The 26833-nt window shown below is 44.1% G+C and overlaps 6 protein-coding genes, 2 long non-coding RNA genes and 1 pseudogene across 11 annotated transcripts in view; 4 read left to right on the top strand and 5 right to left on the bottom strand.

Moving 5' to 3' along the window:
• LOC117591593 overlaps positions 1-5711 on the top strand; it is a 12366-nt gene extending 6655 nt beyond the window's left edge. The window contains exons 3-4 of one of the 2 annotated variants that reach the window (XM_034284909.1): positions 3-289; positions 372-439. In XM_034284909.1, the coding sequence (XP_034140800.1) occupies positions 3-289; positions 372-399 (315 nt within the window). In that variant the 3' untranslated portion in view covers positions 400-439. Of the gene's footprint in view, positions 1-2; positions 290-371; positions 440-5403 lie in introns of those variants that run through there. The other variant, XM_034284910.1, reaches the window with a different exon arrangement.
• LOC117591591 overlaps positions 1-13914 on the bottom strand; it is a 16111-nt gene extending 2197 nt beyond the window's left edge. The window contains exon 1 of the mRNA XM_034284906.1: positions 13657-13914. Coding sequence (XP_034140797.1) covers positions 13657-13899 — 243 coding nt within the window. The 5' untranslated portion in view covers positions 13900-13914. The remainder of the gene's footprint in view (positions 1-13656) is intronic.
• Positions 769-2414, top strand: LOC117591596. 2 transcript variants are annotated; one of them, XR_004574432.1, is made up of 3 exons: positions 769-1001; positions 1056-1939; positions 2010-2414. It is a non-coding gene; the product is annotated as an uncharacterized LOC117591596 (long non-coding RNA). The 2 variants fall into 2 exon arrangements; XR_004574431.1 differs by having other exon boundaries at positions 772-1171; positions 1256-1939.
• LOC117591598 lies at positions 4435-5006 on the bottom strand. 2 transcript variants are annotated; one of them, XR_004574435.1, is made up of 4 exons: positions 4926-5006; positions 4762-4855; positions 4565-4699; positions 4435-4495 (listed from the first exon to the last, which is right to left on the bottom strand). It is a non-coding gene; the product is annotated as an uncharacterized LOC117591598 (long non-coding RNA). The 2 variants fall into 2 exon arrangements; XR_004574434.1 differs by having other exon boundaries at positions 4762-5006.
• Positions 8836-13541, bottom strand: LOC117591595. Its single transcript, XM_034284913.1, has 2 exons — positions 13506-13541; positions 8836-9571 (listed from the first exon to the last, which is right to left on the bottom strand). The coding sequence occupies exon 2, from the start codon at positions 9486-9488 to the stop codon at positions 9153-9155; it is 336 nt and encodes a 111-aa protein (XP_034140804.1). The 5' UTR covers positions 9489-9571; positions 13506-13541; the 3' UTR covers positions 8836-9152.
• A 3783-nt stretch (positions 13915-17697) lies between the features above and the next one.
• LOC117591594 lies at positions 17698-19110 on the bottom strand. The gene is made up of 4 exons (XM_034284912.1): positions 19057-19110; positions 18860-18994; positions 18217-18790; positions 17698-18165 (listed from the first exon to the last, which is right to left on the bottom strand). Exons 3-4 carry the CDS (start codon positions 18423-18425, stop codon positions 17832-17834), a joined length of 543 nt encoding a protein of 180 aa, XP_034140803.1. The 5' UTR covers positions 18426-18790; positions 18860-18994; positions 19057-19110; the 3' UTR covers positions 17698-17831.
• A 1189-nt stretch (positions 19111-20299) lies between these two features.
• Positions 20300-21055, top strand: LOC117591592. Its single transcript, XM_034284907.1, has 2 exons — positions 20300-20373; positions 20446-21055. Exon 2 carries the CDS (start codon positions 20481-20483, stop codon positions 21021-21023), a length of 543 nt encoding a protein of 180 aa, XP_034140798.1. The 5' UTR covers positions 20300-20373; positions 20446-20480; the 3' UTR covers positions 21024-21055.
• Positions 21056-21883: 828 nt separating this feature from the next.
• Positions 21884-22795, top strand: LOC117591599 (annotated as a pseudogene).
• A 1605-nt stretch (positions 22796-24400) lies between these two features.
• LOC117591590 lies at positions 24401-25371 on the bottom strand. Its single transcript, XM_034284905.1, has 2 exons — positions 25194-25371; positions 24401-25142 (listed from the first exon to the last, which is right to left on the bottom strand). The coding sequence occupies exons 1-2, from the start codon at positions 25238-25240 to the stop codon at positions 24416-24418; spliced, it is 774 nt and encodes a 257-aa protein (XP_034140796.1). The 5' UTR covers positions 25241-25371; the 3' UTR covers positions 24401-24415.
• Between the last annotated feature and the right edge of the window lie 1462 nt (positions 25372-26833).

Raw genomic sequence — 26833 nt, 5'->3', positions numbered from 1 at the left:
AGGACAGTGCCATAACCATCACAAGTTCATCACAGTCCAGTGGGACCACCCAAATGGTCGTCTCGCCCGACGATCCCCGCCCGACCCCCAGTGACGTGGCGGCAGATGTACGGAATTGGGTGTATTTACCTAGTTATTATCACTCTGATGATTTTACAAGCTCTGATATGAGCCTTAACGCAGTGAACGGTACTCGGCTGCCTAACATACAGCCAATACCCAGGCGTCGAGAGACGGTAATCCTAAATAAGAAAGCCATGGATATATATCTGGCAGGGACTACAGGCGGGTAATAATAATAATAATATAAGCCCACTAATAATTATGTAATTAGATTTCAACATCTAAATAAAAACATATCTATATTCTAGAACTTTCAAATTCTGCTTATCAGACTAAATCGGAGCACCCAGACACTGTGTGGGAGAGAGAGTGCAATATGTTTACGAGTTCGTGTGTGTGGTTGCTGGGCCCGAAAGAAAAGGAGAAATAGACAGAAGAAAACAAGGAAAGGCAACGCGGAATGGAAAAATAACACTGCTCGACAAAATCAAACATTTTTTTTCAGCTTCGAAGCAAACCAACTTGTTTGAAGAATTTTTAAATGGGTATTGTTTCGTAACGGTAGCTCTTTATTTTAGAGGTGGCGCTTCTATTTTTATCATAACTGGATCGAAGCGGAAAAATCTTGTCGAGTAGTGTAATTATTAGTACTCATTAAATGGCTGCGAAAGTCATTGCGCATTGCCCCTTTTGGTAAATATACATACATCTCATGTATGTACTGAACTACCTACACCTTTTACGCCCATTCTTTTACGTTTTCAAACCAGAACTGTGCGGAGAGTGCAATATGTTTACGAGTGCGTGTGTGTGGTTGCCGGGCCCGAAAGAAAAGGAGAAATAGACAGAAGAAAACAAGGAAAGGCAACGCGGAATGGAAAAATAACACTGTTCGACAAAATCAAACATTTTTTTTCAGCTTCGAAGCAAACCAACTTGTTAGAAGAATTTTTAAATGGGTGTTCTTTTGTAACGGTAGCTCTTTATTTTAGAGGTGGCGCTTCTATTTTTATCATAACTGGATCGAAGCGGAAAAATCTTGTCGAGTAGTGTAATTATTAGTACTCATTAAATGGCTGCCAAAGTCATAAGCGCATTGCCCCTTTTGGTAAATATACATACATCTCATGTATGTACTGAACTTCCAGTTCTTTCTCCCTTTTGTTGTTTTCTTTGCTTATTATTTTATTAGGGATGGGCGGCACTGAAATGGAAGTATCGCTTCACATTTATACAGAAATTAAATCCAATCAAAGCACTGTTTGAATACGCATAATATTCTAATTGAAATTGTTCACTGGCGGGGTAAAAAGCAATAGTATTTTAGCATAATTTAACGGCATACAAATGGACAATTATATCTGATGCTACCTGTTGATGGCTATCGATATTTTATAAGTATTTTATAAGTTTATGAAAGATACCATTGAAACTGTGAGCCGTTTCGAACTATGATTTAACTAATATGTACTAAATAACATGAATGAAACTGTAGATGAAGAGATCTTCATTGCAAACATCTGAGCCTCGACCGTATCAACGACGTTGCGCACCACTCTCCCACACCTACACGATAGCTTGATTCAGTACGCAGCGGCTTGTGCCGGCTTCTTTATATACAGGATGTTTCTGTCTGGAACGAATAGAATATCTCACTCCACATGAAGCGTGTGACAAATTTCTACACGAAGTCCTACCTATTGTGAACACATATAAATTGCCAACAAAGGTCAAAAAGCGCCTGAGGCTGCTGGATCTGCATCCGTGCTTTCGTCTCATCGAGCAGGGCTATCAGTACGTGCCCCATGCCGAGCTCTCCACGTGCTTCGTGCTGAAGGCGAATCGGGACTTTCGCCTGGCCAGCGCGTTACCAACGGTAAATAGAGGGCCCAAGGCACAACTATTACAACAAATTCTAATTGTATTCACATTCACTCCACTCCTAGTCTACCGACTCTGCGCAGGCCTCCCACTCCCACACGGTGCTCATTAATGACGCGGCAATTAAGCAGAAACTCAGTGTTGGCTACTAATTCAAGATCTCCCCTGAGACTGCCAGCCTGTTCTCGGCCATGGTCTTCAATGACATGGAGTTATCAATTGGACAGCGCCACGATTTGGCCGAGATCCATCGCCGCTTGCGGCAGGTAAAGCAATCTTTTGAAGACACCGCCAGAGTCTTGCCATTCCGCAGGAATACACATAACGTGGTCTACGACATGGATATCTTTGTCAATCTAAGAACGAAATGATGCAAGGCAATTAACAGAAACTATCACTAATAGACAGATTAGACATTTAGGATTTTTGTTGTCTTTGCAAGTAGAACGATTGACGAGACCTAAATTATATTAGACATAATATATAATTGTACATTATAAATTATAAATTCGAAAATGTCTCATCAATAAGTGCTTGAGGGTGAATGAGAACTGGAAGCCAAGTCCATCAAAATTTGGCGACTTCTTTCCAACGACCACAGCACGATTGCTATACACGTCAAAGTCATCGGGCATGGTGGATCCACAGAGTGTTTGCCCCAGTTCCTCGCTTGCATCTGGCATAACCTTCTAGAACTTAATATTATCCAGTTTACAATTGGTCTCCGAACCCATGTTGAAGTCCGTGAAGGCGATCCTCAGGATCTGTACATAGAATGCTGGACAGCTCTTTAAATATCGCTGTTCAATTGGATATTTCAAATATACAAACATATATTTTCATACAGGATAGCTAATAAAAAAAAACACCCAAAAGTGTTCGTGCCGTAAGACATATAAACCTATTCAATTGCTTCGCATGGCAAACATACGTATCTGTAAGTGTAAGGCATATTATACATCAGATCAAACATCAGATTCATTCACCTGCCGCGTACCCTCATTGTAGTAACCCACGCACTTGGGGCACTTCTTCAGAAACTCTGGAGGACAAAGGGGACTGCGGGAGGCGAAATAGCAGCGCACGCTTCTCAGAATATCGGGCAATGCCTCCGAGACTTCTTTGTGGTCCAAGCTCGCATGGTGTTTCAGTGTTTGTCGAATGATCTGATAGAGCACCGATTCCGTGGGTAGGTGGTACTTCAGCCAAAACTCCTTTTTGGTGCTTCGACAAAGGTCTGCGTCTTTTCGGTCTCGGCCATACTGGTGATTAGATCCTCGAAGCTCTCAGCGCTTGAGATGTTAGCAATGATAACTTCTCCGTAGTCGTCCAATTGAATGTCCTGACCATTAATGTTGATTGAACGGATCTGCAGCAGATTTGGTGGCACCTTAGTAGGTTCAACGGGTAGTTTTGGTTCACCCGAAATGCGGCCACCAACTCAACTAGTTTTCAAGAGTTTTTTGAGCTCCTGTTTTGTGGGTAACCCATTGACGCTGCGTAGGAGGTCCAGCCTGCCTTGAGTGGACGACTCCATGGCCTCGGCTTCTTCGAAGATCTTTTTAAAGGTGTTCCTGCAAAAACAAAGTCATTAGTCTGACAGGTCTTCATGGATAGTACCTTACTGTACGTAGCTGCTTAGGCTTGTGCGATAAGTGGCTTTGTTGACCATTTCAGACGCCAGGCGAAAGTTATTGACACAAGTTATTGAGCACAAATAGAACGTTTCTCATACATATACCAGAGATTAAGTGTATCATACAATGACTACCAAAAGCAGGTATAGCACTTTGTCGCTCGCTCTTATATGTGTAGTAGAATTGCATCGCATGTTACTTGCAATATATATCTAGATCTTGATTCCGAGTAAAGCCGATGCACTCCAGGAAATTCCAAGGCTGCCTTCAGACCTTCAGACGTTATGAAGCACGCATTGCGTGTGTACATTTTCTCCGTTATCAAATAAGTTTTAAGCTCAACCTGCCCATCGATCAGCTTGTAGACGCCTCGATCACAGGTTACCATAACCCCTGGGGGAAGAGCTGTGCGCTTTAAGTATGCATCGCAGTCCTCAAAGAGTCCGATTTGATCCACATACATACAGCAACAGTCTGGGCTGCTGCTCATCCCTCCATCCGTGTCGGCTGAAAGTAGGACTAAGTAGTGATAGGCATATGCAATTGGATCAATTTGAAACTACTTTAATGTACGACATTACCATCGCAGCGACGGCATCGGAAAACTGGGTGATCTGCTATTCTCTGCCTCCTTCAAGTCGGTCACTCCATTCACAATAACCGCAAAGAACAACGCAGAAAGGGACTGGCCGTTGGCGCATTTACCTAAAGTTATGTATGTACGTCTGGATTAGTGACGGAGCTGCTGTTTCGCGGAGTCTGCTTACGTAGAGTCCAAACGTTGTCCAGAATTATTTATGTCTCTGATTAAATATTTCTCGAACTTTCCTTTTTAGAATGTCTCGTTGATNCGATTTGATCCACATACATACCGCAACAGTCTGGGCTGCTGCTCATCCCTCCATCCGTGTCGGCTGAAAGTAGTATAGTGATAGGCATATGCAATTGGATCAATTTGAAACTACTTTAATGTACGACATTACCATCGCAGCGACGGCAGCGGAAAACTGGGTGGATCGACCAGGATCTGCTATTCTCTGCCTCCTTCAAGTCGGTCACTCCATTCACAATAACCGCAAAGAACAACGCAGAAAGGGACTGGCCGTTGGCGCATTTACCTAAAGTTATGTATGTACGTCTGGATTAGTGACGGAGCTGCTGTTTCGCGGAGTCTGCTTACGTAGAGTCCAAACGTTGTCCAGAATTATTTATGTCTCTGATTAAATATTTCTCGAACTTTCCTTTTTAGAATGTCTCGTTGATTCTGCAGCAATCTGTCAGGTCAGGGATTGGCCATCTATAGATTTTAAGTGAGGGACAAAGGATTTTTGGGCGGGCACTCACAGATCCCAGGTGATGTCCTCGCCATGGCTGAGAATCTCTGCAAATACCTGCTGCACTTCTCGGGCCGTGAGATAAGGTGGTTCAGCCATATTGTTGAATATTTTACATTTTAATGCACTTTAGAATCGCCTCAGCGATATTTGTATGTATCGATATATCGATATATGAACTGCAAAATATTTTCGAAAAGTACCTACACCTTTTACGCCCATTCTTTTACGTTTTCAAACCAGAACTGTGCGGACGCGAGCCGCGCAAGAATATTGATCGAGGTAAAATTGCACTTTAAACATAAATTCGATCACAGGATTAGCTTACTTCTTTTATATTTTTCTAACTCTAAGCTTTCGTAATTTGGCGTAAGAAACACAAGGAACCGATGGAACCCAAGCGCGAACGGAAGCGGCTGTACCGCGGCTTGGACAATCATGAGCGCAATCTGTCCTCGTCCTCGTCGCCGGCGACGGTAGCTAGGCAGGTCTCGTCGGAAGCCAGCGACGATCCCCGCCCGACGACCAGTGCAGTGGCGGAAGCCAAGCGCGAACGGAAGCGGCTGTACCGCGGCTTGGGCAATCATGAGCTCAATCTGTCCCCCTCGTCCTCGTCGCCGGCGTCGGTAGCTAGGCAGGACAATGCCATAACCATCACAAGTTCATCACAGTCCAGTGGGACCACCGAAATGGTCGTTTCGCCCGACGATCCCCGCCCGACCCCCAGTGACGTGTCGGCAGATGGACGGAATTGTGTGTATTTACTAGTTATTATCACACAAGCTCTGATATGAGCCTTAACGCTCACTTGCCATGAGCCGACGGATTGTATGTCGGTTATGGGTCCGCAGCTCTCTGCCATTAGGATTTATTCTTTCGGTACCTATATATAGACCGTCCCTGATGTCCGCCCATTATTATTATTATTATATTTGGGTGATTATTAATACATTAATCTAAAGTTGTAGATTTATTTTTGTATAGATCTAAGACCTCGAAAGTTATTCTGCTTATCAGACTAAATCGGAGCACCCAGACACTGTGTGGGAGAGAGAGTGCAATATGTTTACGAGTTCGTGTGTGTGGTTGCTGGGCCCGAAAGAAAAGGAGAAATAGACAGAAGAAACAAGGAAAGGCAACGCGGAATGGAAAAATAACACTACCCGACAAAATCAAACATTTTTTTTCAGCTTCGAAGCAAACCAATTTGTTTGAAGAATTTTTAAATGGGTATTGTTTCGTAACGGTAGCTCTTTATTTTAGAGGTGGCGCTTCTTTTTTTATCATAACTGGGTCGAAGCGGAAAAATCTTGTCGAGTAGTGTAATTAAATGGCTGCGAAAGTCATAAGCGCATTTCCCCTTTTGGTAAATATACATACATCCTCATGTATGTACTGAACTTCCAGTTCTTTCTCCCTTTTGTTGTTTTCGTTGTTTATTATTTTATTAGGGATGGGCGGCACTGAAATGGAAGTATCGCTTCACATTTATACAGAAATTAAATCCAATCAAAGCACTGTTTGAATACGCATAATATTCTAATTAAAATTGTTCACTCGCGGGGTAAAAAGCAATAGTATTTTAGCATAATTTAACGGCATACAAATGGACAATTATATCTGATGCCACCTGTTGATGGTTATCGATATTTTATAAGTATTTTATAAGTTTATGAAAGATACCATTGAAACTGTGAGCCGTTTCGAACTATGATTTAACTAATATGTAACATGAATGAAACTGTAGATGAAGAGATCTTCATTGCAAACATCTGAGCCTCGACCGTATCAACGACGTTGCGCACCACTCTCCCACACCTACACGATAGCTTGATTCAGTACGCAGCGGCTTGTGCCGGCTTCTTTATATACAGGATGTTTCTGTCTGGAACGAATTGAAGATCTCACTCCACATGAAGCGTGTGACAAATTTCTACACTAAGTCCTACCTATTGTGAACACATGTCAATTGCCAACAAAGGTCAAAAAGCGCCTGAGGCTGCTGGATCTGCATCCGTGCTTTCGTCTCATCGAGCAGGGCTATCAGTACGTGCCCAATGCCGAGCTCTCCACGTGCTTCGTGCTGAAGGCGAATCGGGACTTTCGCCTGGCCAGCGCGTTACCAACGGTAAATAGAGGGCCCAAGGCACAACTATTACAACAAATTTTAATTGTATTCACATTCACTCCACTCCTAGTCTACCGACTCTGCGCAGGCCTCCCACTCCCACACGGTGCTCATTAATGACGCGGCAATTAAGCAGAAACTCAGTGTTGGCTACTAATTCAAGATCTCCCCTGAGACTGCCAGCCTGTTCTCGGCCATGGTCTTCAATGACATGGAGTTATCAATTGGACAGCGGCACGATTTGGCCGAGATCCATCGCCGCTTGCAGCAGGTAAAGCAATCCTTTGAAGACACCGCCAGAGTCTTGCCATTCCGCAGGAATATACATAACGTGGTCTACGACATGGATATCTTTGTCAATCTAAGAACGAAATGATGCAAGGCAATTAACAGAAACTATCACTAATAGACAGATTAGACATTTAGGATTTTTGTTGTCTTTGCAAGTAGAACGATTGAGGAGACCTAAATTATATTAGACATAATATATAATTGTACATTATAAATTATAAATTCGAAAATGTCTCATCAATAAGTGCTTGAGGGTGAATGAGAACTGGAAGCCAAGTCCATCAAAATTTGGCGACTTCTTTCCAACGACCACAGCACGATTGCTATACACGTCAAAGTCATCGGGCATGGTGGATCCACAGAGTGTTTGCCCCAGTTCCTCGCTTGCATCTGGCATAACCTTCTAGAACTTAATATTATCCAGTTTACAATTGGTCTCCGAACCCATGTTGAAGTCCGTGAAGGCGATCCTCAGGATCTGTACATAGAATGCTGGACAGCTCTTTAAATATCGCTGTTCAATTGGATATTTCAAATATACAAACATATATTTTCATACAGGATAGCTAATAAAAAAAAACACCCAANCCTCTATTTTCCGTTGGACTTTCGCCTGGCCAGCGCGTTACCAACGGTAAATAGAGGGCCCAAGGCACAACTATTACAACAAATTTTAATTGTATTCACATTCACTCCACTCCTAGTCTACCGACTCTGCGCAGGCCTCCCACTCCCACACGGTGCTCATTAATGACGCGGCAATTAAGCAGAAACTCAGTGTTGGCTACTACTTCAAGATCTCCCCTGAGACTGCCAGCCTGTTCTCGGCCATGGTCTTCAATGACATGGAGTTATCAATTGGACAGCGGCACGATTTGGCCGAGATCCATCGCCGCTTGCGGCAGGTAAAGCAATCCTTTGAAGACACCGCCAGAGTCTTGCCATTCCGCAGGAATACACATAACGTGGTCTACGACATGGATATCTTTGTCAATCTAAGAACGAAATGATGCAAGGCAATTAACAGAAACTATCACTAATAGACAGATTAGACATTTAGGATTTTTGTTGTCTTTGCAAGTAGAACGATTGAGGAGACCTAAATTATATTAGACATAATATATAATTGTACATTATAAATTATAAATTCGAAAATGTCTCATCAATAAGTGCTTGAGGGTGAATGAGAACTGGAAGCCAAGTCCATCAAAATTTGGCGACTTCTTTCCAACGACCACAGCACGATTGCTATACACGTCAAAGTCATCGGGCATGGACCTAGGTGTCTCACAATGCCCCAGTTCCTCGCTTGCATCTGGCATAACCTTCTAGAACTTAATATTATCCAGTTTACAATTGGTCTCCGAACCCATGTTGAAGTCCGTGAAGGCGATCCTCAGGATCTGTACATAGAATGCTGGACAGCTCTTTAAATATCGCTGTTCAATTGGATATTTCAAATATACAAACATATACAAAAAAACACCCAAAAGTGTTCGTGCCGTAAGACATATAAACCTATTCAATTGCTTCGCATGGCAAACATACATATCTGTAAGTGTAAGGCATATTATATATCAGATCAAACATCAGATTCATTCACCTGCCGCGTACCCTCATTGTAGTAACCCACGCACTTGGGGCACTTCTTCAGAAACTCTGGAGGACAAAGGGGACTGCGGGTGGCGAAATAGCAGCGCACGCTTCTCAGAATATCGGGCAATGCCTCCGAGACTTCTTTGTGGTCCAAGCTCGCATGGTGTTTCAGTGTTTGTCGAATGATCTGATAGAGCACCGATTCCGTGGGTAGGTGGTACTTCAGCCAAAACTCGTTTTCGGTGCTTCCACAAAGGTCTGCGTCTTTTCGGTCTCGGCCATACTGGTGATTAGATCCTCGAAGCTCTCAGCGCTTGAGATGTTAGCAATGATAACTTCTCCGTAGTCGTCCAATTGAATGTCCTGACCATTATTGTTGATTGAACGGATCTGCAGCAGATTTGGTGGCACCTTAGTAGGTTCAACGGGTAGTTTCGGTTCACCCGAAATGCGGCCACCAACTCCACTAGTTTTCAAGAGTTTTTTGAGCTCCTTTTTTGTGGGTACCCCAGTGACGCTGCGTAGGAGGTCCAGCCTGCCTTGAGTGGACGACTCCATGGCCTTGGCTTCCTTGAAGATCTTTTTAAAGGTGTTCCTGCAAAAACAAAGTCATTAGTCTGGCAGGTCTTCATGGATAGTACCTTACTCATGCATCGACGAATCCGAACACGCTATTCACCGAAACAACACCATTTCAGACGCCAGGCGAAAGTTATTGACGCTGTGCGTAAACAGAACCAACGACTCGGAGAGCAGCCATGCACTTAGAGTATCGACCTTCCCCCCATCAACACGCCTTTGAGGGAGCACAAATAGAACGTTTCTCATACATATACCAGAGATTAAGTGTATCATACAAAAGCAGGTATAGCACTTTGTCGCTCGCTCTTATATGTGTAGTAGAATTGCATCGCATGTTACTTGCAATATATATCTAGATCTTGATTCCGAGTAAAGCCGATGCACTCCAGGAAATTCCAAGGCTGCCTTCAGACCTTCAGACGTTATGAAGCACGCATTGCGTGTGTACATTTTCTCCGTTATCAAATAAGTTTTAAGCTCAACCTGCCCATCGATCAGCTTGTAGACGCCTCGATCACAGGTTACCATAACCCCTGGGGGAAGAGCTGTGCGCTTTAAGTATGCATCGCAGTCCTCAAAGAGCCCGATTTGATCCACATACATACCGCAACAGTCTGGGCTGCTGCTCATCCCTCCATCCGTGTCGGCTGAAAGTAGTATAGTGATAGGCATATGCAATTGGATCAATTTGAAACTACTTTAATGTACGACATTACCATCGCAGCGACGGCATCGGAAAACTGGGTGATCTGCTATTCTCTGCCTCCTTCAAGTCGGTCACTCCATTCACAATAACCGCAAAGAACAAAGCAGAAAGGGACTGGCCGTTGGCGCATTTACCTAAAGTTATGTATGTACGTCTGGATTAGTGACGGAGCTGCTGTTTCGCGGAGTCTGGTTACGTAGAGTCCAAACGTTGTCCAGAATTATTTATGTCTCTGATTAAATATTTCTCGAACTTTCCTTTTCAGAATGTCTCGTTGATTCTGCAGCAATCTGTCAGGTCAGGGATTGGCCATCTATAGATTTTAAGTGAGGGACAAAGGATTTTTGGGCGGGCACTCACAGATCCCAGGTGATGTCCTCGCCATGGCTGAGAATCTCTGCAAATACCTGCTGCACTTCTCGGGCCGTGAGATAAGGTGGTTCAGCCATATTGTTGAATATTTTATATTTTAATTAACTTTAGAATCGCCTCAGCGATATTTGTAAGTATCGATATATCGATAATGAACTGCAATATATTTTCGAACAATACCTACACCTTTTACGCCCATTCTTTTACGTTTTCAAACCAGAACTGTGCGGAGAGTGCAATGTGTTTACGAGTGCGTGTGTGTGGTTGCCGGGCCCGAAAGAAAAGGAGAAATAGACAGAAGAAAACAAGGAAAGGCAACGCGGAATGGAAAAATAACACTGTTCGACAAAATCAAACATTTTTTTTCAGCTTCGAAGCAAATCAACTTGTTTGAAGAATTTTTAAATGGGTGTTCTTTTGTAACGGTAGCTCTTTATTTTAGAGGTGGCGCTTCTTTTTTTATCATAACTGGATCGAAGCGGAAAAATCTTGTCGAGTAGTGTAATTATTAGTACTCATTAAATGGCTGCGAAAGTCATAATCGCATTGCCCCTTTTGGTAAATATACATACATTTCATGTATATACTGAACTTCCAGTTCTTTCTCCCTTTTGTTGTTTTCTTTGCTTATTATTTTATTAGGGATGGGCGGCACTGAAATGGAAGTATCGCTTCACATTTATACAGAAATTAAATCCAATCAAAGCACTGTTTGAATACGCATAATATTCTAATTGAAATTGTTCACTGGCGGGGTAAAAAGCAATAGTATTTTAGCATAATTTAACGGCATACAAATGGACAATTATATCTGATGCTACCTGTTGATGGCTATCGATATTTTATAAGTATTTTATAAGTTTATGAAAGATACCATTGAAACTGTGAGCCGTTTCGAACTATGATTTAACTAATATGTAACATGAATGAAACTGTAGATGAAGAGATCTTCATTGCAAACATCTGAGCCTCGACCGTATCAACGACGTTGCGCACCACTCTCCCAAACCTACACGATAGCTTGATTCAGTACGCAGCGGCTTGTGCCGGCTTCTTTATATACTCACTCCACATGAAGCGTGTGACAAATTTCTACACGAAGTCCTACCTATTGTGAACACATATAAATTGCCAACAAAGGTCAAAAAGCGCCTGAGGCTGCTGGATCTGCATCCGTGCTTTCGTCTCATCGAGCAGGGCTATCAGTACGTGCCCAATGCCGAGCTCTCCACGTGCTTCGTGCTGAAGGCGAATCGGGACTTTCGCCTGGCCAGCGCGTTACCAACGGTAAATAGAGGGCCCAAGGCACAACTATTACAACAAATTCTAATTGTATTCACATTCACTCCACTCCTAGTCTACCGACTCTGCGCAGGCCTCCCACTCCCACACGGTGCTCATTAATGACGCGGCAATTAAGCAGAAACTCAGTGTTGGCTACTAATTCAAGATCTCCCCTGAGACTGCCAGCCTGTTCTCGGCCATAGTCTTCAATGACATGGAGTTATCAATTGGACAGCGGCACGATTTGGCCGATATTTACATACAGGATAGCTAATAAAAAAAAAAACACCCAAAAGTGTTCGTGCCGTAAGATAAATAAACCTATTAAATTGCTTCGCATGGTAAACATACATATCTGTAACATCAGATTCATTCACCTGCCGCGTACCCTCATTGTAGTAACCCACGCACTTGGGGCACTTCTTCAGAAACTCTGGTGGACAAAGGGGAGTGCGGGAGGCGAAATAGCAGCGCACGCTTCTCAGAATATCGGGCAATGCCTCCGAGACTTCTTTGTGGTCCAAGCTCGCATGGAGTTTCAGTGTTTGTCGAATGATCTGATAGAGCACCGATTCCGTGGGTAGGTGGTACTTCAGCCAAAACTCCTTTTTGGTGCTTTCCACAAAGGTCTGCGTCATTCGGAGCATCAGCTTGTACATGTTTGGCTTCCAGTGCTCGGCCATACTGGTGATTAGATCCTCGAAGCTCTCAGCGCTTGAGATGTTAGCAATGATAACTTCTCCGTAGTCGGCCAATTTGATGTCCTGACCATTAATGTTGATTGAACGGATCTGCAGCAGATTTGGTGGCACCTTAGTAGGTTCAGCGGGTAGTTTCGGTTCACCCGAAATGCGGCCACCAACTCCACTAGTTTTCAATAGTTTTTTGATCTCCTTTTTTGTGGGTACCCCAGTGACGCTGCGTAGGAGGTCCAGCCTGCCTTGAGTGGACGACTCCATNATTCACCTGCCGCGTACCCTCATTGTAGTAACCCACGCACTTGGGGCACTTCTTCAGAAACTCTGGTGGACAAAGGGGAGTGCGGGAGGCGAAATAGCAGCGCACGCTTCTCAGAATATCGGGCAATGCCTCCGAGACTTCTTTGTGGTCCAAGCTCGCATGGAGTTTCAGTGTTTGTCGAATGATCTGATAGAGCACCGATTCCGTGGGTAGGTGGTACTTCAGCCAAAACTCCTTTTTGGTGCTTTCCACAAAGGTCTGCGTCATTCGGAGCATCAGCTTGTACATGTTTGGCTTCCAGTGCTCGGCCATACTGGTGATTAGATCCTCGAAGCTCTCAGCGCTTGAGATGTTAGCAATGATAACTTCTCCGTAGTCGGCCAATTTGATGTCCTGACCATTAATGTTGATTGAACGGATCTGCAGCAGATTTGGTGGCACCTTAGTAGGTTGAGCGGGTAGTTTCGGTTCACCCGAAATGCGGCCACCAACTCCACTAGTTTTCAATAGTTTTTTGATCTCCTTTTTTGTGGGTACCCCAGTGACGCTGCGTAGGAGGTCCAGCCTGCCTTGAGTGGACGACTCCATGGCCTTGGCTTCCTTGAAGATCTTTTTAAAGGTGTTCCTGCAAAAACAAAGTCATTAGTCTGGCAGGTCTTCATGGATAGTACCTTACTGTACGTAGCTGCTTAGGCTTGTGCGATAAGAGGCTTTGTTGACCATTTCAGATGCCAGGCGAAAGTTATTGACACAAGTTATTGAACACAAATAGAACGTTTCTCAGACATATACCAGAGATTAAGTGTATCATACAATGCCTACCAAAAGCAGGTATAGCACTTTGTCGCTCGCTCTTATATGTTCTACTTCATTTACTTGCAATATATATCTAGAGCTTGATTCCGAGTAAAGCCGATGCACTCCAGGAAATTCCAAGGCTGCCTTCAGACCTTCAGACGTTATGAAGCACGCATTGCGTGTGTACATTTTCTCCGTTATCAAATAAGTTTTAAGCTCAACCTGCCCATCGATCAGCTTGTAGACGCCTCGATCACAGGTTACCATAACCCCTGGGGGAAGAGCTGTGCGTATTTAGTATGTATCCCAGTCCTCAAAGAGCCCGCTTAGATCCACATACATCACGCAACAGTCTGGGCTGCTGCTCATCCCTCCATCCGTGTCGGCTGAAAGTAGTATAGTGATAGGCATATGCAATTGGATCAATTTGAAACTACTTTAATGTACGACATTACCATCGCAGCGACGGCAGCGGAAAACTGGGTGGATCGACCAGGATCTGCTATTCTCAGCCTCCTTCAAGTCGGTCACTCCATTCACAATAACCGCAAAGAACAACGCAGAAACGGACTGGCCGTTGGCGCATTTACCTAAAGTTATGTATGTACGTCTGGATTAGTGACGGAGCTGCTGTTTCGCGGAGTCTGCTTACGTAGAGTCAAAACGTTGTCCAGAATTATTTATGTCTCTGATTAAATATTTATCGAACTTTCCTTTTCAGAATGTCTCGTTGATTCTGCAGCAATCAGTCAGGTCAAGGATTGGCCATCTATAGATTTCAAGTGAGGGACAAAGGATTTTTGGGTGGGCACTCACAGATCCCAGGTGATGTCCTCGCCATGGCTGAGAATCTCTGCAAATACCTGCTGCACTTCTCGGGCCGTGAGATAAGGTGGTTCAGCCATATTGTTGAATATTTTACATTTTAATGCACTTTAGAATCGCCTCAGCGATATTTGTATGTATCGATATATCGATATATGAACTGCAATATATTTTCGAAAAGTACCTACACCTTTTACGCCCATTCTTTTACGTTTTCAAACCAGAACTGTGCGGACGCGAGCCTCTTATAACTAGCTCCATTTTAACGTGAAATTTGTATTTAAGCTAGTGTCCTAATCGAATGAAGAAAATATAAAAACATTGAGATTCGAAAGCATTAAACCGCATTCTTTGTGTTCCTTGGCTACCTTGGGTTCGCGCTTGCCTTCGCCGACATGGCGCCGAACCTGTTAGTACTCGCGTTAGACAGGAGGAGCAGGAGGTCGCCGGCGTCGGTAGCTAGGCAGGTCTCGTCGGAAGCCAGCGACGATCCCCGCCCGACGACCAGTGCAGTGGCGGAAGCCAAGCGCGAACGGAAGCGGCTGTACCGCGGCTTGGACAATCATGAGCGCAATCTGTCCTCCTCGTCCTCGTCGCCGGCGTCGGTAGCTAGGCAGGTCTCGTCGGAAGCCAGCGACGATCCCCGCCCGACGACCAGTGCAGTGGCGGAAGCCAAGCGCGAACGGAAGCGGCTGTACCGCGGCTTGGGCAATCATGAGCTCAATCTGTCCCCCTCGTCCTCGTCGCCGGCGTCGGTAGCTAGGCAGGACAATGCCATAACCATCACAAGTTCATCACAGTCCAGTGGGACCACCGAAATGGTCGTCTCGCCCGACGATCCCCGCCCGACCCCCAGTGACGTGTCGGCAGATGGACGGAATTTTGTGTATTTACTAGTTATTATCACACAAGCTCTGATATGAGCCTTAACGCAGTGAACGGTACTCGGCTGCCTAACATACAGCCAATACCCAGGCGTCGAGAGACGGTAATCCTAAATAAGAAAGCCATGGATATATATCTGGCAGGGACTACTGGCGGGTAATAATAATAATAATATAAACCCACTAATAATTATGTAATTAGATTTCAACATCTAAATAAAAACATATCTAGATTCTGGAGCTTTCAAATTCTGCTTATCAGACTAAATCGGAGCACCCAGACACTGTGTGGGAGAGAGAGAGTGCAATATGTTTACGAGTGCGTGTGTGTGGTTGCCGGGCCCGAAAGAAAAGGAGAAATAGACAGAAGAAAACGAGGAAAGGCAACGCGGAATGGAAAAATAACACTACCCGACAAAATCAAACATTTTTTTTCAGCTTCGAAGCAAACCACTTTGTTTGAAGAATTTTTAAATGGGTATTGTTTCGTAACGGTAGCTCTTTATTTTAGAGGTGGCGCTTCTTTTTTTATCATAACTGGGTCGAAGCGGAAAAATCTTGTCGAGTAGTGTAATTAAATGGCTGCGAAAATCATAAGCGCATTGCCCCTTTTGGTAAATATACATATATCCTCATGTATGTACTGAACTTCCAGTTCTTTCTCCCTTTTGTTGTTTTCTTTGCTTATTTAAAATAATCCCTACCCGCCGTGACTTTACCTTCATAGCGAAGTGTAAATATGTCTTTAATTTAGGTTAGTTTCGTGACAAACTTATGCGTATTATAAGATTAATTTTAACAAGTGAGCGCCCCATTTTTCGTTATCAATTTTAGCATAATTTAACGGCATAAAAATGGACAATTATATCTGATGCTACCTGTTGATGGTTATCGATATTTTATAAGTATTTTATAAGTTTATGAAAGATACCATTGAAACTGTGAGCCGTTTCGAACTATGATTTAACTAATATGTACTACATAACATGAATGAAACTGTAGATGAAGAGATCTTCATTGCAAACATCTGAGCCTCGACCGTATCAACGACGTTGCGCACCACTCTCCCACACCTACACGATAGCTTGATTCAGTACGCAGCGGCTTGTGCCGGCTTCTTTATATACAGGATGTTTCTGTCTGGAACGAATTGAAGATCTCACTCCACATGAAGCGTGTGACAAATTTCTACACGAAGTCCTACCTATTGTGAACACATGTCAATTGCCAACAAAGGTCAAAAAGCGCCTGAGGCTGCACCTAGACGTAGGCACGAAAGCAGAGTAGCTCGTCCCGATAGTCATGCACGGGTTACGGCTCGAGAGGTGCACGAAGCACGACTTCCGCTTAGCCCTGAAAGCGGACCGGTCGCGCAATGGTTGCCATTTATCTCCGCCCAAGGCACAACTATTACAACAAATTCTAATTGTATTCACATTCACTCCACTCCTAGTCTAACGACTCTGCGCAAGCCTCCCACTCCCACACGGTGCTCATTAATGACGCGGCAATTAAGCAGAAACTCAGTGTTGGCTACTAATTCAAGATCTCCCCTGAGACTGCCAGCCTGTTCTCGGCCATGGTCTTCAATGACATGGAGTTATCAATTGGACAGCGGCACACAGTATTGCCATTCCGCAGGAATATACATAACGTGGTCTACGACATGGATATCTTTGTCAATCTAAGAACGAAATGATGCAATTAACAGAAACTATCACTAATAGACAGATTAGACATTTAGGATTTTTGTTGTCTTTGCAAGTAGAACGATTGAGGAGACCTAAATTATATTAGACATAATTGTACATTATAAATTCGAAAATGTCTCATCAATAAGTGCTTGAGGGTGAATGAGAACTGGAAGCAAAGTCTATCAAAATTTGGCGACACGTCAAAGTCATCGGGCATGGTGAATCCACAGAGTGTTTGCCCCAGTTCCTCGCTTGCATCTGGCATAATATTCTAGAACTTAATATTATCCAGTTTACAATTGGTCTCCGAACCCATGTTGAAGTGCGTGAAGGCGATCCTCAGGATCTGTACATAGAATGCTGGACAGCTTTTTTAATATCGCTGTTCAATTGGGTATTTCAAATATACAAACATGTATTTTCATACAGGATAGCTAATAAAAAAAAAAACACCCAAAAGTGTTCGTGCCGTAAGATAAATAAACCTATACAATTGCTTCCTCATGGTAAACATACATATCTGTAAGTGTAAGGCATATTATATATCAGATCAAACATCAGATTCATTCACCTGCCGCGTACCCTCATTGTAGTAACCCACGCTCTTGGGGCACTTCTTCAGAAACTCTGGTGGACAAAGGGGACTGCATATCGGGCAATGCCTCCGAGACTTCTTTGTGGTCCAAGCTCGCATGGAGTTTCAGTGTTTGTCGAATGATCTGATAGAGCACCGATTCCGTGGGTAGGAGGTACTTCAGCCAAAACTCCTTTTTGGTGCTTTCCACAAAGGTCTGCGTCATTCAGAGTGCTCGGCCATACTAGTGATTAGATCCTCGAAGCTCTCAGCGCTTGAGATGTTAGCAATGATAACTTCTCCGTAGTCGGCCAATTTGATGTCCTGACCATTAATGTTGATTGAACGGATCTGCAGCAGATTTGGTGGCACCTTAGTAGGTTCAGCGGGTAGTTTCGGTTCACCCGAAATGCGGCCACCAACTCCACTAGTTTTCAATAGTTTTTTGATCTCCTTTTTTGTGGGTACCCCAGTGACGCTGCGTAGGAGGTCCAGCCTGCCTTGAGTGGACGACTCCATGGCCTTGGCTTCCTTGAAGATCTTTTTAAAGGTGTTCCTGCAAAAACAAAGTCATTAGTCTGGCAGGTCTTCATGGATAGTACCTTACTGTACGTAGCTGCTTAGGCTTGTGCGATAAGTGGCTTTGTTGACCATTTCAGACGCCAGGCGAAAGTTATTGACGCTGTGCGTAAACAGAACCAACGACTCGGAGAGCAGCCATGCACTTAGAGTATCGACCTTCCCCCCATCAACACGCCTTTGAGGGAGCACAAATAGAACGTTTCTCATACATATACCAGAGATTAAAAGTATCATACAAAAGCAGGTATAGCACTTTGTCGCTCGCTCTTATATGTTCTACTACTATGTTACTTGCAATATATATCTAGAGCTTGATTCCGAGTAAAGCCGATGCACTCCAGGAAATTCCAAGGCTGCCTTCAGACCTTCAGACGTTATGAAGCACGCATTGCGTGTGTACATTTTCTCCGTTATCAAATAAGTTTTAAGCTCAACCTGCCCATCGATCAGCTTGTAGACGCCTCGATCACAGGTTACCATAACCCCTGGGGGAAGAGCTGTGCGCTTTAAGTATGCATCGCAGTCCTCAAAGAGCCCGATTTGATCCACATACATACCGCAACAGTCTGGGCTGCTGCTCATCCCTCCATCCGTGTCGGCTGAAAGTAGTATAGTGATAGGCATATGCAATTGGATCAATTTGAAACTACTTTAATGTACGACATTACCATCGCAGCGACGGCAGCGGAAAACTGGGTGGATCGACCAGGATCTGCTATTCTCAGCCTCCTTCAAGTCGGTCACTCCATTCACAATAACCGCAAAGAACAACGCAGAAAGGGACTGGCCGTTGGCGCATTTACCTAAAGTTATGTATGTACGTCTGGATTAGTGACGGAGCTGCTGTTTCGCGGAGTCTGCTTACGTAGAGTCAAAACGTTGTCCAGAATTATTTATGTCTCTGATTAAATATTTATCGAACTTTCCTTTTCAGAATGTCTCGTTGATTCTGCAGCAATCAGTCAGGTCAGGGATTGGCCATCTATAGATTTCAAGTGAGGGACAAAGGATTTTTGGGCGGGCACTCACAGATCCCAGGTGATGTCCTCGCCATGGCTGAGAATCTCTGCAAATACCTGCTGCACTTCTCGGGCCGTGAGATTCGGTGGTTCAGCCATATTGTTGAATATTTTACATTTTAATGCACTTTAGAATCGCCCAGCGATATTTGTATGTATCGATATATCGATATATGAACAGCAATATATTTTCGAACAGTACCTACACCTTTTACGCCCATTCTTTTACGTGTTCAAACCAGATCTGTGCGGACGCGAGCCGCGCAAGAATATTGATCGAGGTAAAATTGCACTTTAAACATAAATTCGATCACAGGATTAGCTTACTTCTTTTATATTTTTCTATCTCTAAGCTTTCGTAATTTGGCGTAAGAAACACAAGGAACCGATGGAACCCAAGCGCGAACGGAAGCGGCTGTACCGCGTCTTGGGCAATCATGAGCTCAATCTGTCCTCCTCGTCCTCGTCGCCGGCGTCGGTAGCTAGGCAGGTCTCGTCGGAAGCCAGCGACGATCCCCGCCCGACGACCAGTGCAGTGGCAGAAGCCAAGCGCGAACGGAAGCGGCTGTACCGCGCCTTGGGCAANAATAACCGCAAAGAACAACGCAGAAAGGGACTGGCCGTTGGCGCATTTACCTAAAGTTATGTATGTACGTCTGGATTAGTGACGGAGCTGCTGTTTCGCGGAGTCTGCTTACGTAGAGTCAAAACGTTGTCCAGAATTATTTATGAGACATAAATAAAATTAAATTAATTAATTAATTAAGATTAAATATTTATCGAACTTTCCTTTTCAGAATGTCTCGTTGATTCTGCAGCAATCAGTCAGGTCAGGGATTGGCCATCTATAGATTTCAAGTGAGGGACAAAGGATTTTTGGGCGGGCACTCACAGATCCCAGGCGATGTCCTCGCCATGGCTGAGAATCTCTGCAAATACCTGCTGCACTTCTCGGGCCGTGAGATTCGGTGGTTGAGCCATATTGTTGAATATTTTACATTTTAATGCACTTTAGAATCGCCCAGCGATATTTGTATGTATCGATATATCGATATATGAACAGCAATATATTTTCGAACAGTACCTACACCTTTTACGCCCATTCTTTTACGTGTTCAAACCAGATCTGTGCGGACGCGAGCCGCGCAAGAATATTGATCGAGGTAAAATTGCACTTTAAACATAAATTCGATCACAGGATTAGCTTACTTCTTTTATATTTTTCTATCTCTAAGCTTTCGTAATTTGGCGTAAGAAACACAAGGAACCGATGGAACCCAAGCGCGAACGGAAGCGGCTGTACCGCGGCTTGGACAATCATGAGCGCAATCTGTCCTCCTCGTCCTCGTCGCCGGCGTCGGTAGCTAGGCAGGTCTCGTCGGAAGCCAGCGACGATCCCCGCCCGACGACCAGTGCAGTGGCAGAAGCCAAGCGCGAACGGAAGCGGCTGTACCGCGGCTTGGGCAATCATGAGCTCAATCTGTCCTCCTTGTCCTCGTCGCCGGCGTCGGTAGCTAGGCAGGACAGTGCCATAACCATCACAAGTTCATCACAGTCCAGTGGGACCACCCAAATGGTCGTCTCGCCCGACGATCCCCGCCCGACCCCCAGTGACGTGGCGGCAGATGTACGGAATTGGGTGTATTTACCTAGTTATTATCACTCTGATGATTTTACAAGCTCTGATATGAGCCTTAACGCAGTGAACGGTACTCGGCTGCCTAACATACAGCCAATACCCAGGCGTCGAGAGACGGTAATCCTAAATAAGAAAGCCATGGATATATATCTGGCAGGGACTACAGGCGGGTAATAATAATAATAATATAAACCCACTAATAATTATGTAATTAGATTTCAACATCTAAATAAAAACATATCTATATTCTAGAACTTTCAAATTCTGCTAATCAGACTACATTGGAGCACCCTGACACTGTGTGGGAGAGAGAGAGTGAAATATGTTTACGAGATAAAAACATATCTATATTCTAGAACTTTCAAATTCGGCTTATCAGACTAAATCGGAGCACCCAGACACTGTGTGGGAGAGAGAGAGTGCAACATGTTTACGAGTTCGTGTGTGTGGTTGCTGGGCCCGAAAGAAAAGGAAAAATAGACAGAAGCAACAAGAAAAGGCAACGCGGAATGGAAAAATAACACTGCTCGACAAAATCAAACATTTTTTTTCAGCTTCGAAGGAAACCAACTTGTTTGAAGAATTTTTAAATGGGTATTGTTTCGTAACGGTAGCTCTTTATTTTAGAGGTGGCGCTTCTTTTTTTATCATAACTGGATCGAAGCGGAAAAATCTTGTCGAGTAGTGTAATTATTAGTACTCATTAAATGGCTGCGAAAGTCATTGCGCATTGCCCCTTTTAGTAAATATACATACATCCTCATGTATGTACTGAACTTCCAGTTCTTTCTCCCTTTTGTTGTTTTCTTTGCTTATTATTTTATTAGGGATGGGCGGCACTGAAATGGAATATCGCTTCACATTTATACAGAAATTAAATCCAATCAAAGCACCGTTTATTCTAATTAAAATTGTTCACTCGCGGGGTAAAAAGCAATAGTATTTTAGCATAATTTAACAGCATACAAATGGACAATTATATCTGATGCTACCTGTTGATGGCTATCGATATTTTATAAGTATTTTATAAGTTTATGAAAGATACCATTGAAACTGTGAGCCGTTTCGAACTATGATTTAACTAATATGTACTAAATAACATGAATGAAACTGTAGATGAAGAGATCTTCATTGCAAACATCTGAGCCTCGACCGGATCAACGACGTTGCGCACCACTCTCCCACACCTACACGATAGCTTGATTCAGTACGTAGCGGCTTGTGCCGGCTTCTTTATATACAGGATGTTTCTGTCTGGAACGAATTGAATATCTCACTCCACATGAAGCGTGTGACAAATTTCTACACGAAGTCCTACCTATTGTGAACACATATCAATTGCCAACAAAGGTCAAAAAGCGCCTGAGGCTGCTGGATCTGCATCCGTGCTTACGTGCCCAATGCCGAGCTCTCCACGTGCTTCGTGCTGAAGGCGAATCGGGACTTTCGCCTGGCCAGCGCGTTACCAACGGTAAATAGAGGGCCCAAGGCACAACTATTACAACAAATTCTAATTGTATTCACATTCACTCCACTCCTAGTCTACCGACTCTGCGCAGGCCTCCCACTCCCACACGGTGCTCATTAATGACGCGGCAATTAAGCAGAAACTCAGTGTTGGCTACTAATTCAAGATCTCCCCTGAGACTGCCAGCCTGTTCTCGGCCATAGTCTTCAATGACATGGAGTTATCAATTGGACAGCGGCACGATTTGGCCGAGATCCATAGCCGCTTGCGGCAGGTAAAGCAATCCTTTGAAGACACCGCCAGAGTCTTGCCATTCCGCAGGAATATACATAACGTGGTCTACGACATGGATATCTTTGTCAATCCAAGAACGAAATGATGCAAGGCAATTAACAGAAACTATCACTAATAGACAGATTAGACATTTAGGATTTTTGTTGTCTTTGCAAGTAGAACGATTGACGAGACCTAAATTATATTAGACATAATATATAATTGTACATTATAAATTATAAATTCGAAAATGTCTCATCAATAAGTGCTTGAGGGTGAATGAGAACTGGAAGCCAAGTCCATCAAAATTTGGCGACTTCTTTTCAACGACCACAGCACGATTGCTATACACGTCAAAGTCATCGGTCATGGTGAATCCACAGAGTGTTTGCCCCAGTTCCTCGCTTGCATCTGGCATAACCTTCAAGAACTTAATATTATCCAGTTTACAATTGGTCTCCAACCCCATGTTAAAGTCCGTGAAGGCGATCCTCAGGATCTGTACATATAATGCTGGACAGCTCTTTAAATATCGCTGTTCAATTGGATATTTCAAATATACAAACATATATTTTCATACAGGATAGCTAATAAAAAAAAAACACCCAAAAGTGTTCGTGCCGTAAGATAAATAAACCTATTAAATTGCTTCGCATGGTAAACATACATATCTGTAACATCAGATTCATTCACCTGCCGCGTACCCTCATTGTAGTAACCCACGCACTTGGGGCACTTCTTCAGAAACTCTGCTGGACAAAGGGGAGTGCGGGAGGCGAAATAGCAGCGCACGCTTCTCAGAATATCGGGCAATGCCTCCGAGACTTCTTTGTGGTCCAAGCTCGCATGGAGTTTCAGTGTTTGTCGAATGATCTGTTAGAGCACCGATTCCGTGGGTAGGTGGTACTTCAGCCAAAACTCCTTTTTGGTGCTTTCCACAAAGGTCTGCGTCATTCGGAGCATCAGCTTGTACATGTTTGGCTTCCAGTGCTCGGCCATACTGGTGATTAGATCCTCGAAGCTCTCAGCGCTTCAGATGTTAGCAATGATAACTTCTCCGTAGTCGGCCAATTTGATGTCCTGACCATTAATGTTGATTGAACGGATCTGCAGCAGATTTGGTGGCACCTTAGTAGGTTCAGCGGGTAGTTTCGGTTCACCCGAAATGCGGCCACCAACTCCACTAGTTTTCAATAGTTTTTTGATCTCCTTTTTTGTGGGTACCCCAGTGACGCTGCGTAGGAGGTCCAGCCTGCCTTGAGTGGACGACTCCATGGCCTTGGCTTCCTTGAAGATCTTTTTAAAGGTGTTCCTGCAAAAACAAAGTCATTAGTCTGGCAGGTCTTCATGGATAGTACCTTACTGTACGTAGCTGCTTAGGCTTGTGCGATAAGTGGCTTTGTTGACCATTTCAGACGCCAGGCNGACGAGACCTAAATTATATTAGACATAATATATAATTGTACATTATAAATTATAAATTCGAAAATGTCTCATCAATAAGTGCTTGAGGGTGAATGAGAACTGGAAGCCAAGTCCATCAAAATTTGGCGACTTCTTTTCAACGACCACAGCACGATTGCTATACACGTCAAAGTCATCGGTCATGGTGAATCCACAGAGTGTTTGCCCCAGTTCCTCGCTTGCATCTGGCATAACCTTCAAGAACTTAATATTATCCAGTTTACAATTGGTCTCCAACCCCATGTTAAAGTCCGTGAAGGCGATCCTCAGGATCTGTACATATAATGCTGGACAGCTCTTTAAATATCGCTGTTCAATTGGATATTTCAAATATACAAACATATATTTACATACAGGATAGCTAATAAAAAAAAAAAACACCCAAAAGTGTTCGTGCCGTAAGATAAATAAACCTATTAAATTGCTTCGCATGGTAAACATACATATCTGTAACATCAGATTCATTCACCTGCCGCGTACCCTCATTGTAGTAACCCACGCACTTGGGGCACTTCTTCAGAAACTCTGCTGGACAAAGGGGAGTGCGGGAGGCGAAATAGCAGCGCACGCTTCTCAGAATATCGGGCAATGCCTCCGAGACTTCTTTGTGGTCCAAGCTCGCATGGAGTTTCAGTGTTTGTCGAATGATCTGATAGAGCACCGATTCCGTGGGTAGGTGGTACTTCAGCCAAAACTCCTTTTTGGTGCTTTCCACAAAGGTCTGCGTCATTCGGAGCATCAGCTTGTACATGTTTGGCTTCCAGTGCTCGGCCATACTGGTGATTAGATCCTCGAAGCTCTCAGCGCTTGAGATGTTAGCAATGATAACTTCTCCGTAGTCGGCCAATTTGATGTCCTGACCATTAATGTTGATTGAACGGATCTGCAGCAGATTTGGTGGCACCTTAGTAGGTTCAGCGGGTAGTTTCGGTTCACCCGAAATGCGGCCACCAACTCCACTAGTTTTCAATAGTTTTTTGATCTCCTTTTTTGTGGGTACCCCAGTGACGCTGCGTAGGAGGTCCAGCCTGCCTTGAGTGGACGACTCCATGGCCTTGGCTTCCTTGAAGATCTTTTTAAAGGTGTTCCTGCAAAAACAAAGTCATTAGTCTGGCAGGTCTTCATGGATAGTACCTTACTGTACGTAGCTGCTTAGGCTTGTGCGATAAGTGGCTTTGTTGACCATTTCAGACGCCAGGCGAAAGTTATTGACGCTGTGCGTAAACAGAACCAACGACTCGGAGAGCAGCCATGCACTTAGAGTATCGACCTTCCCCCCATCAACACGCCTTTGAGTGAGCACAAATAGAACGTTTCGCATACATATACCAGAGATTAAAAGTATCATACAAAAGCAGGTATAGCACTTTGTCGCTCGCTCTTATATGTGTAGTAGAATTGCATTGCATGTTACTTGCAATATATATCTAGAGCTTGATTCCGAGTAAAGCCGATGCACTCCAGGAAATTCCAAGGCTGCCTTCAGACCTTCAGACGTTATGAAGCACGCATTGCGTGTGTACATTTTCTCCGTTATCAAATAAGTTTAAAGCTCAACCTGCCCATCGATCAGCTTGTAGACGCCTCGATCACAGGTTACCATAACCCCTGGGGGAAGAGCTGTGCGCTTTAAGTATGCATCGCAGTCCTCAAAGAGCCCGATTTGATCCACATACATACCGCAACAGTCTGGGCTGCTGCTCAGCTCTCCATCCGTGTCGGCTGAAAGTAGTATAGTGATAGGCATATGCAATTGGATCAATTTGAAACTACTTTAATGTACGACATTACCATCGCAGCGACGGCAGCGGAAAACTGGGTGGATCGACCAGGATCTGCTATTCTCAGCCTCCTTCAAGTCGGTCACTCCATTCACAATAACCGCAAAGAACAACGCAGAAAGGGACTGGCCGTTGGCGCATTTACCTAAAGTTATGTATGTACGTCTGGATTAGTGACGGAGCTGCTGTTTCGCGGAGTCTGCTTACGTAGAGTCAAAACGTTGTCCAGAATTATTTATGAGACATAAATAAAATTAAATTAATTAATTAATTAAGATTAAATATTTATCGAACTTTCCTTTTCAGAATGTCTCGTTGATTCTGCAGCAATCAGTCAGGTCAGGGATTGGCCATCTATAGATTTCAAGTGAGGGACAAAGGATTTTTGGGCGGGCACTCACAGATCCCAGGCGATGTCCTCGCCATGGCTGAGAATCTCTGCAAATACCTGCTGCACTTCTCGGGCCGTGAGATTCGGTGGTTGAGCCATATTGTTGAATATTTTACATTTTAATGCACTTTAGAATCGCCCAGCGATATTTGTATGTATCGATATATCGATATATGAACAGCAATATATTTTCGAACAGTACCTACACCTTTTACGCCCATTCTTTTACGTGTTCAAACCAGATCTGTGCGGACGCGAGCCGCGCAAGAATATTGATCGAGGTAAAATTGCACTTTAAACATAAATTCGATCACAGGATTAGCTTACTTCTTTTATATTTTTCTATCTCTAAGCTTTCGTAATTTGGCGTAAGAAACACAAGGAACCGATGGAACCCAAGCGCGAACGGAAGCGGCTGTACCGCGGCTTGGACAATCATGAGCGCAATCTGTCCTCCTCGTCCTCGTCGCCGGCGTCGGTAGCTAGGCAGGTCTCGTCGGAAGCCAGCGACGATCCCCGCCCGACGACCAGTGCAGTGGCAGAAGCCAAGCGCGAACGGAAGCGGCTGTACCGCGGCTTGGGCAATCATGAGCTCAATCTGTCCTCC

The sequence above is a fragment of the Drosophila guanche genome, unplaced genomic scaffold, assembly GCF_900245975.1.
Source record: "Drosophila guanche unplaced genomic scaffold, DGUA_6, whole genome shotgun sequence".
In the NCBI taxonomy this organism is placed as follows: Eukaryota; Metazoa; Arthropoda; class Insecta; order Diptera; family Drosophilidae; genus Drosophila; species Drosophila guanche.
The sequence above is the reverse complement of the archived record's forward strand: the minus strand, read 5'-3'. Positions and strand labels throughout refer to the sequence as shown.

Coding starts and splice junctions, on each gene's coding strand:
- LOC117591595 (XM_034284913.1), bottom strand. CDS start 9,488: ATGGAGTCGTCCACTCAAGGCAGGCTGGACCTCCTACGCAGCGTCACT.
- LOC117591594 (XM_034284912.1), bottom strand. CDS start 18,425: ATGATACTTTTAATCTCTGGTATATGTATGAGAAACGTTCTATTTGTG. Junction 18,166..18,216: donor AGCCTAAGCAGCTACGTACA/GTAAGGTACTAT, acceptor TTGTTTTTGCAG/GAACACCTTTAAAAAGATCT.
- LOC117591592 (XM_034284907.1), top strand. CDS start 20,481: ATGGAACCCAAGCGCGAACGGAAGCGGCTGTACCGCGGCTTGGACAAT.
- LOC117591590 (XM_034284905.1), bottom strand. CDS start 25,240: ATGGTCAACAAAGCCACTTATCGCACAAGCCTAAGCAGCTACGTACA. Junction 25,143..25,193: donor AGCCTAAGCAGCTACGTACA/GTAAGGTACTAT, acceptor TTGTTTTTGCAG/GAACACCTTTAAAAAGATCT.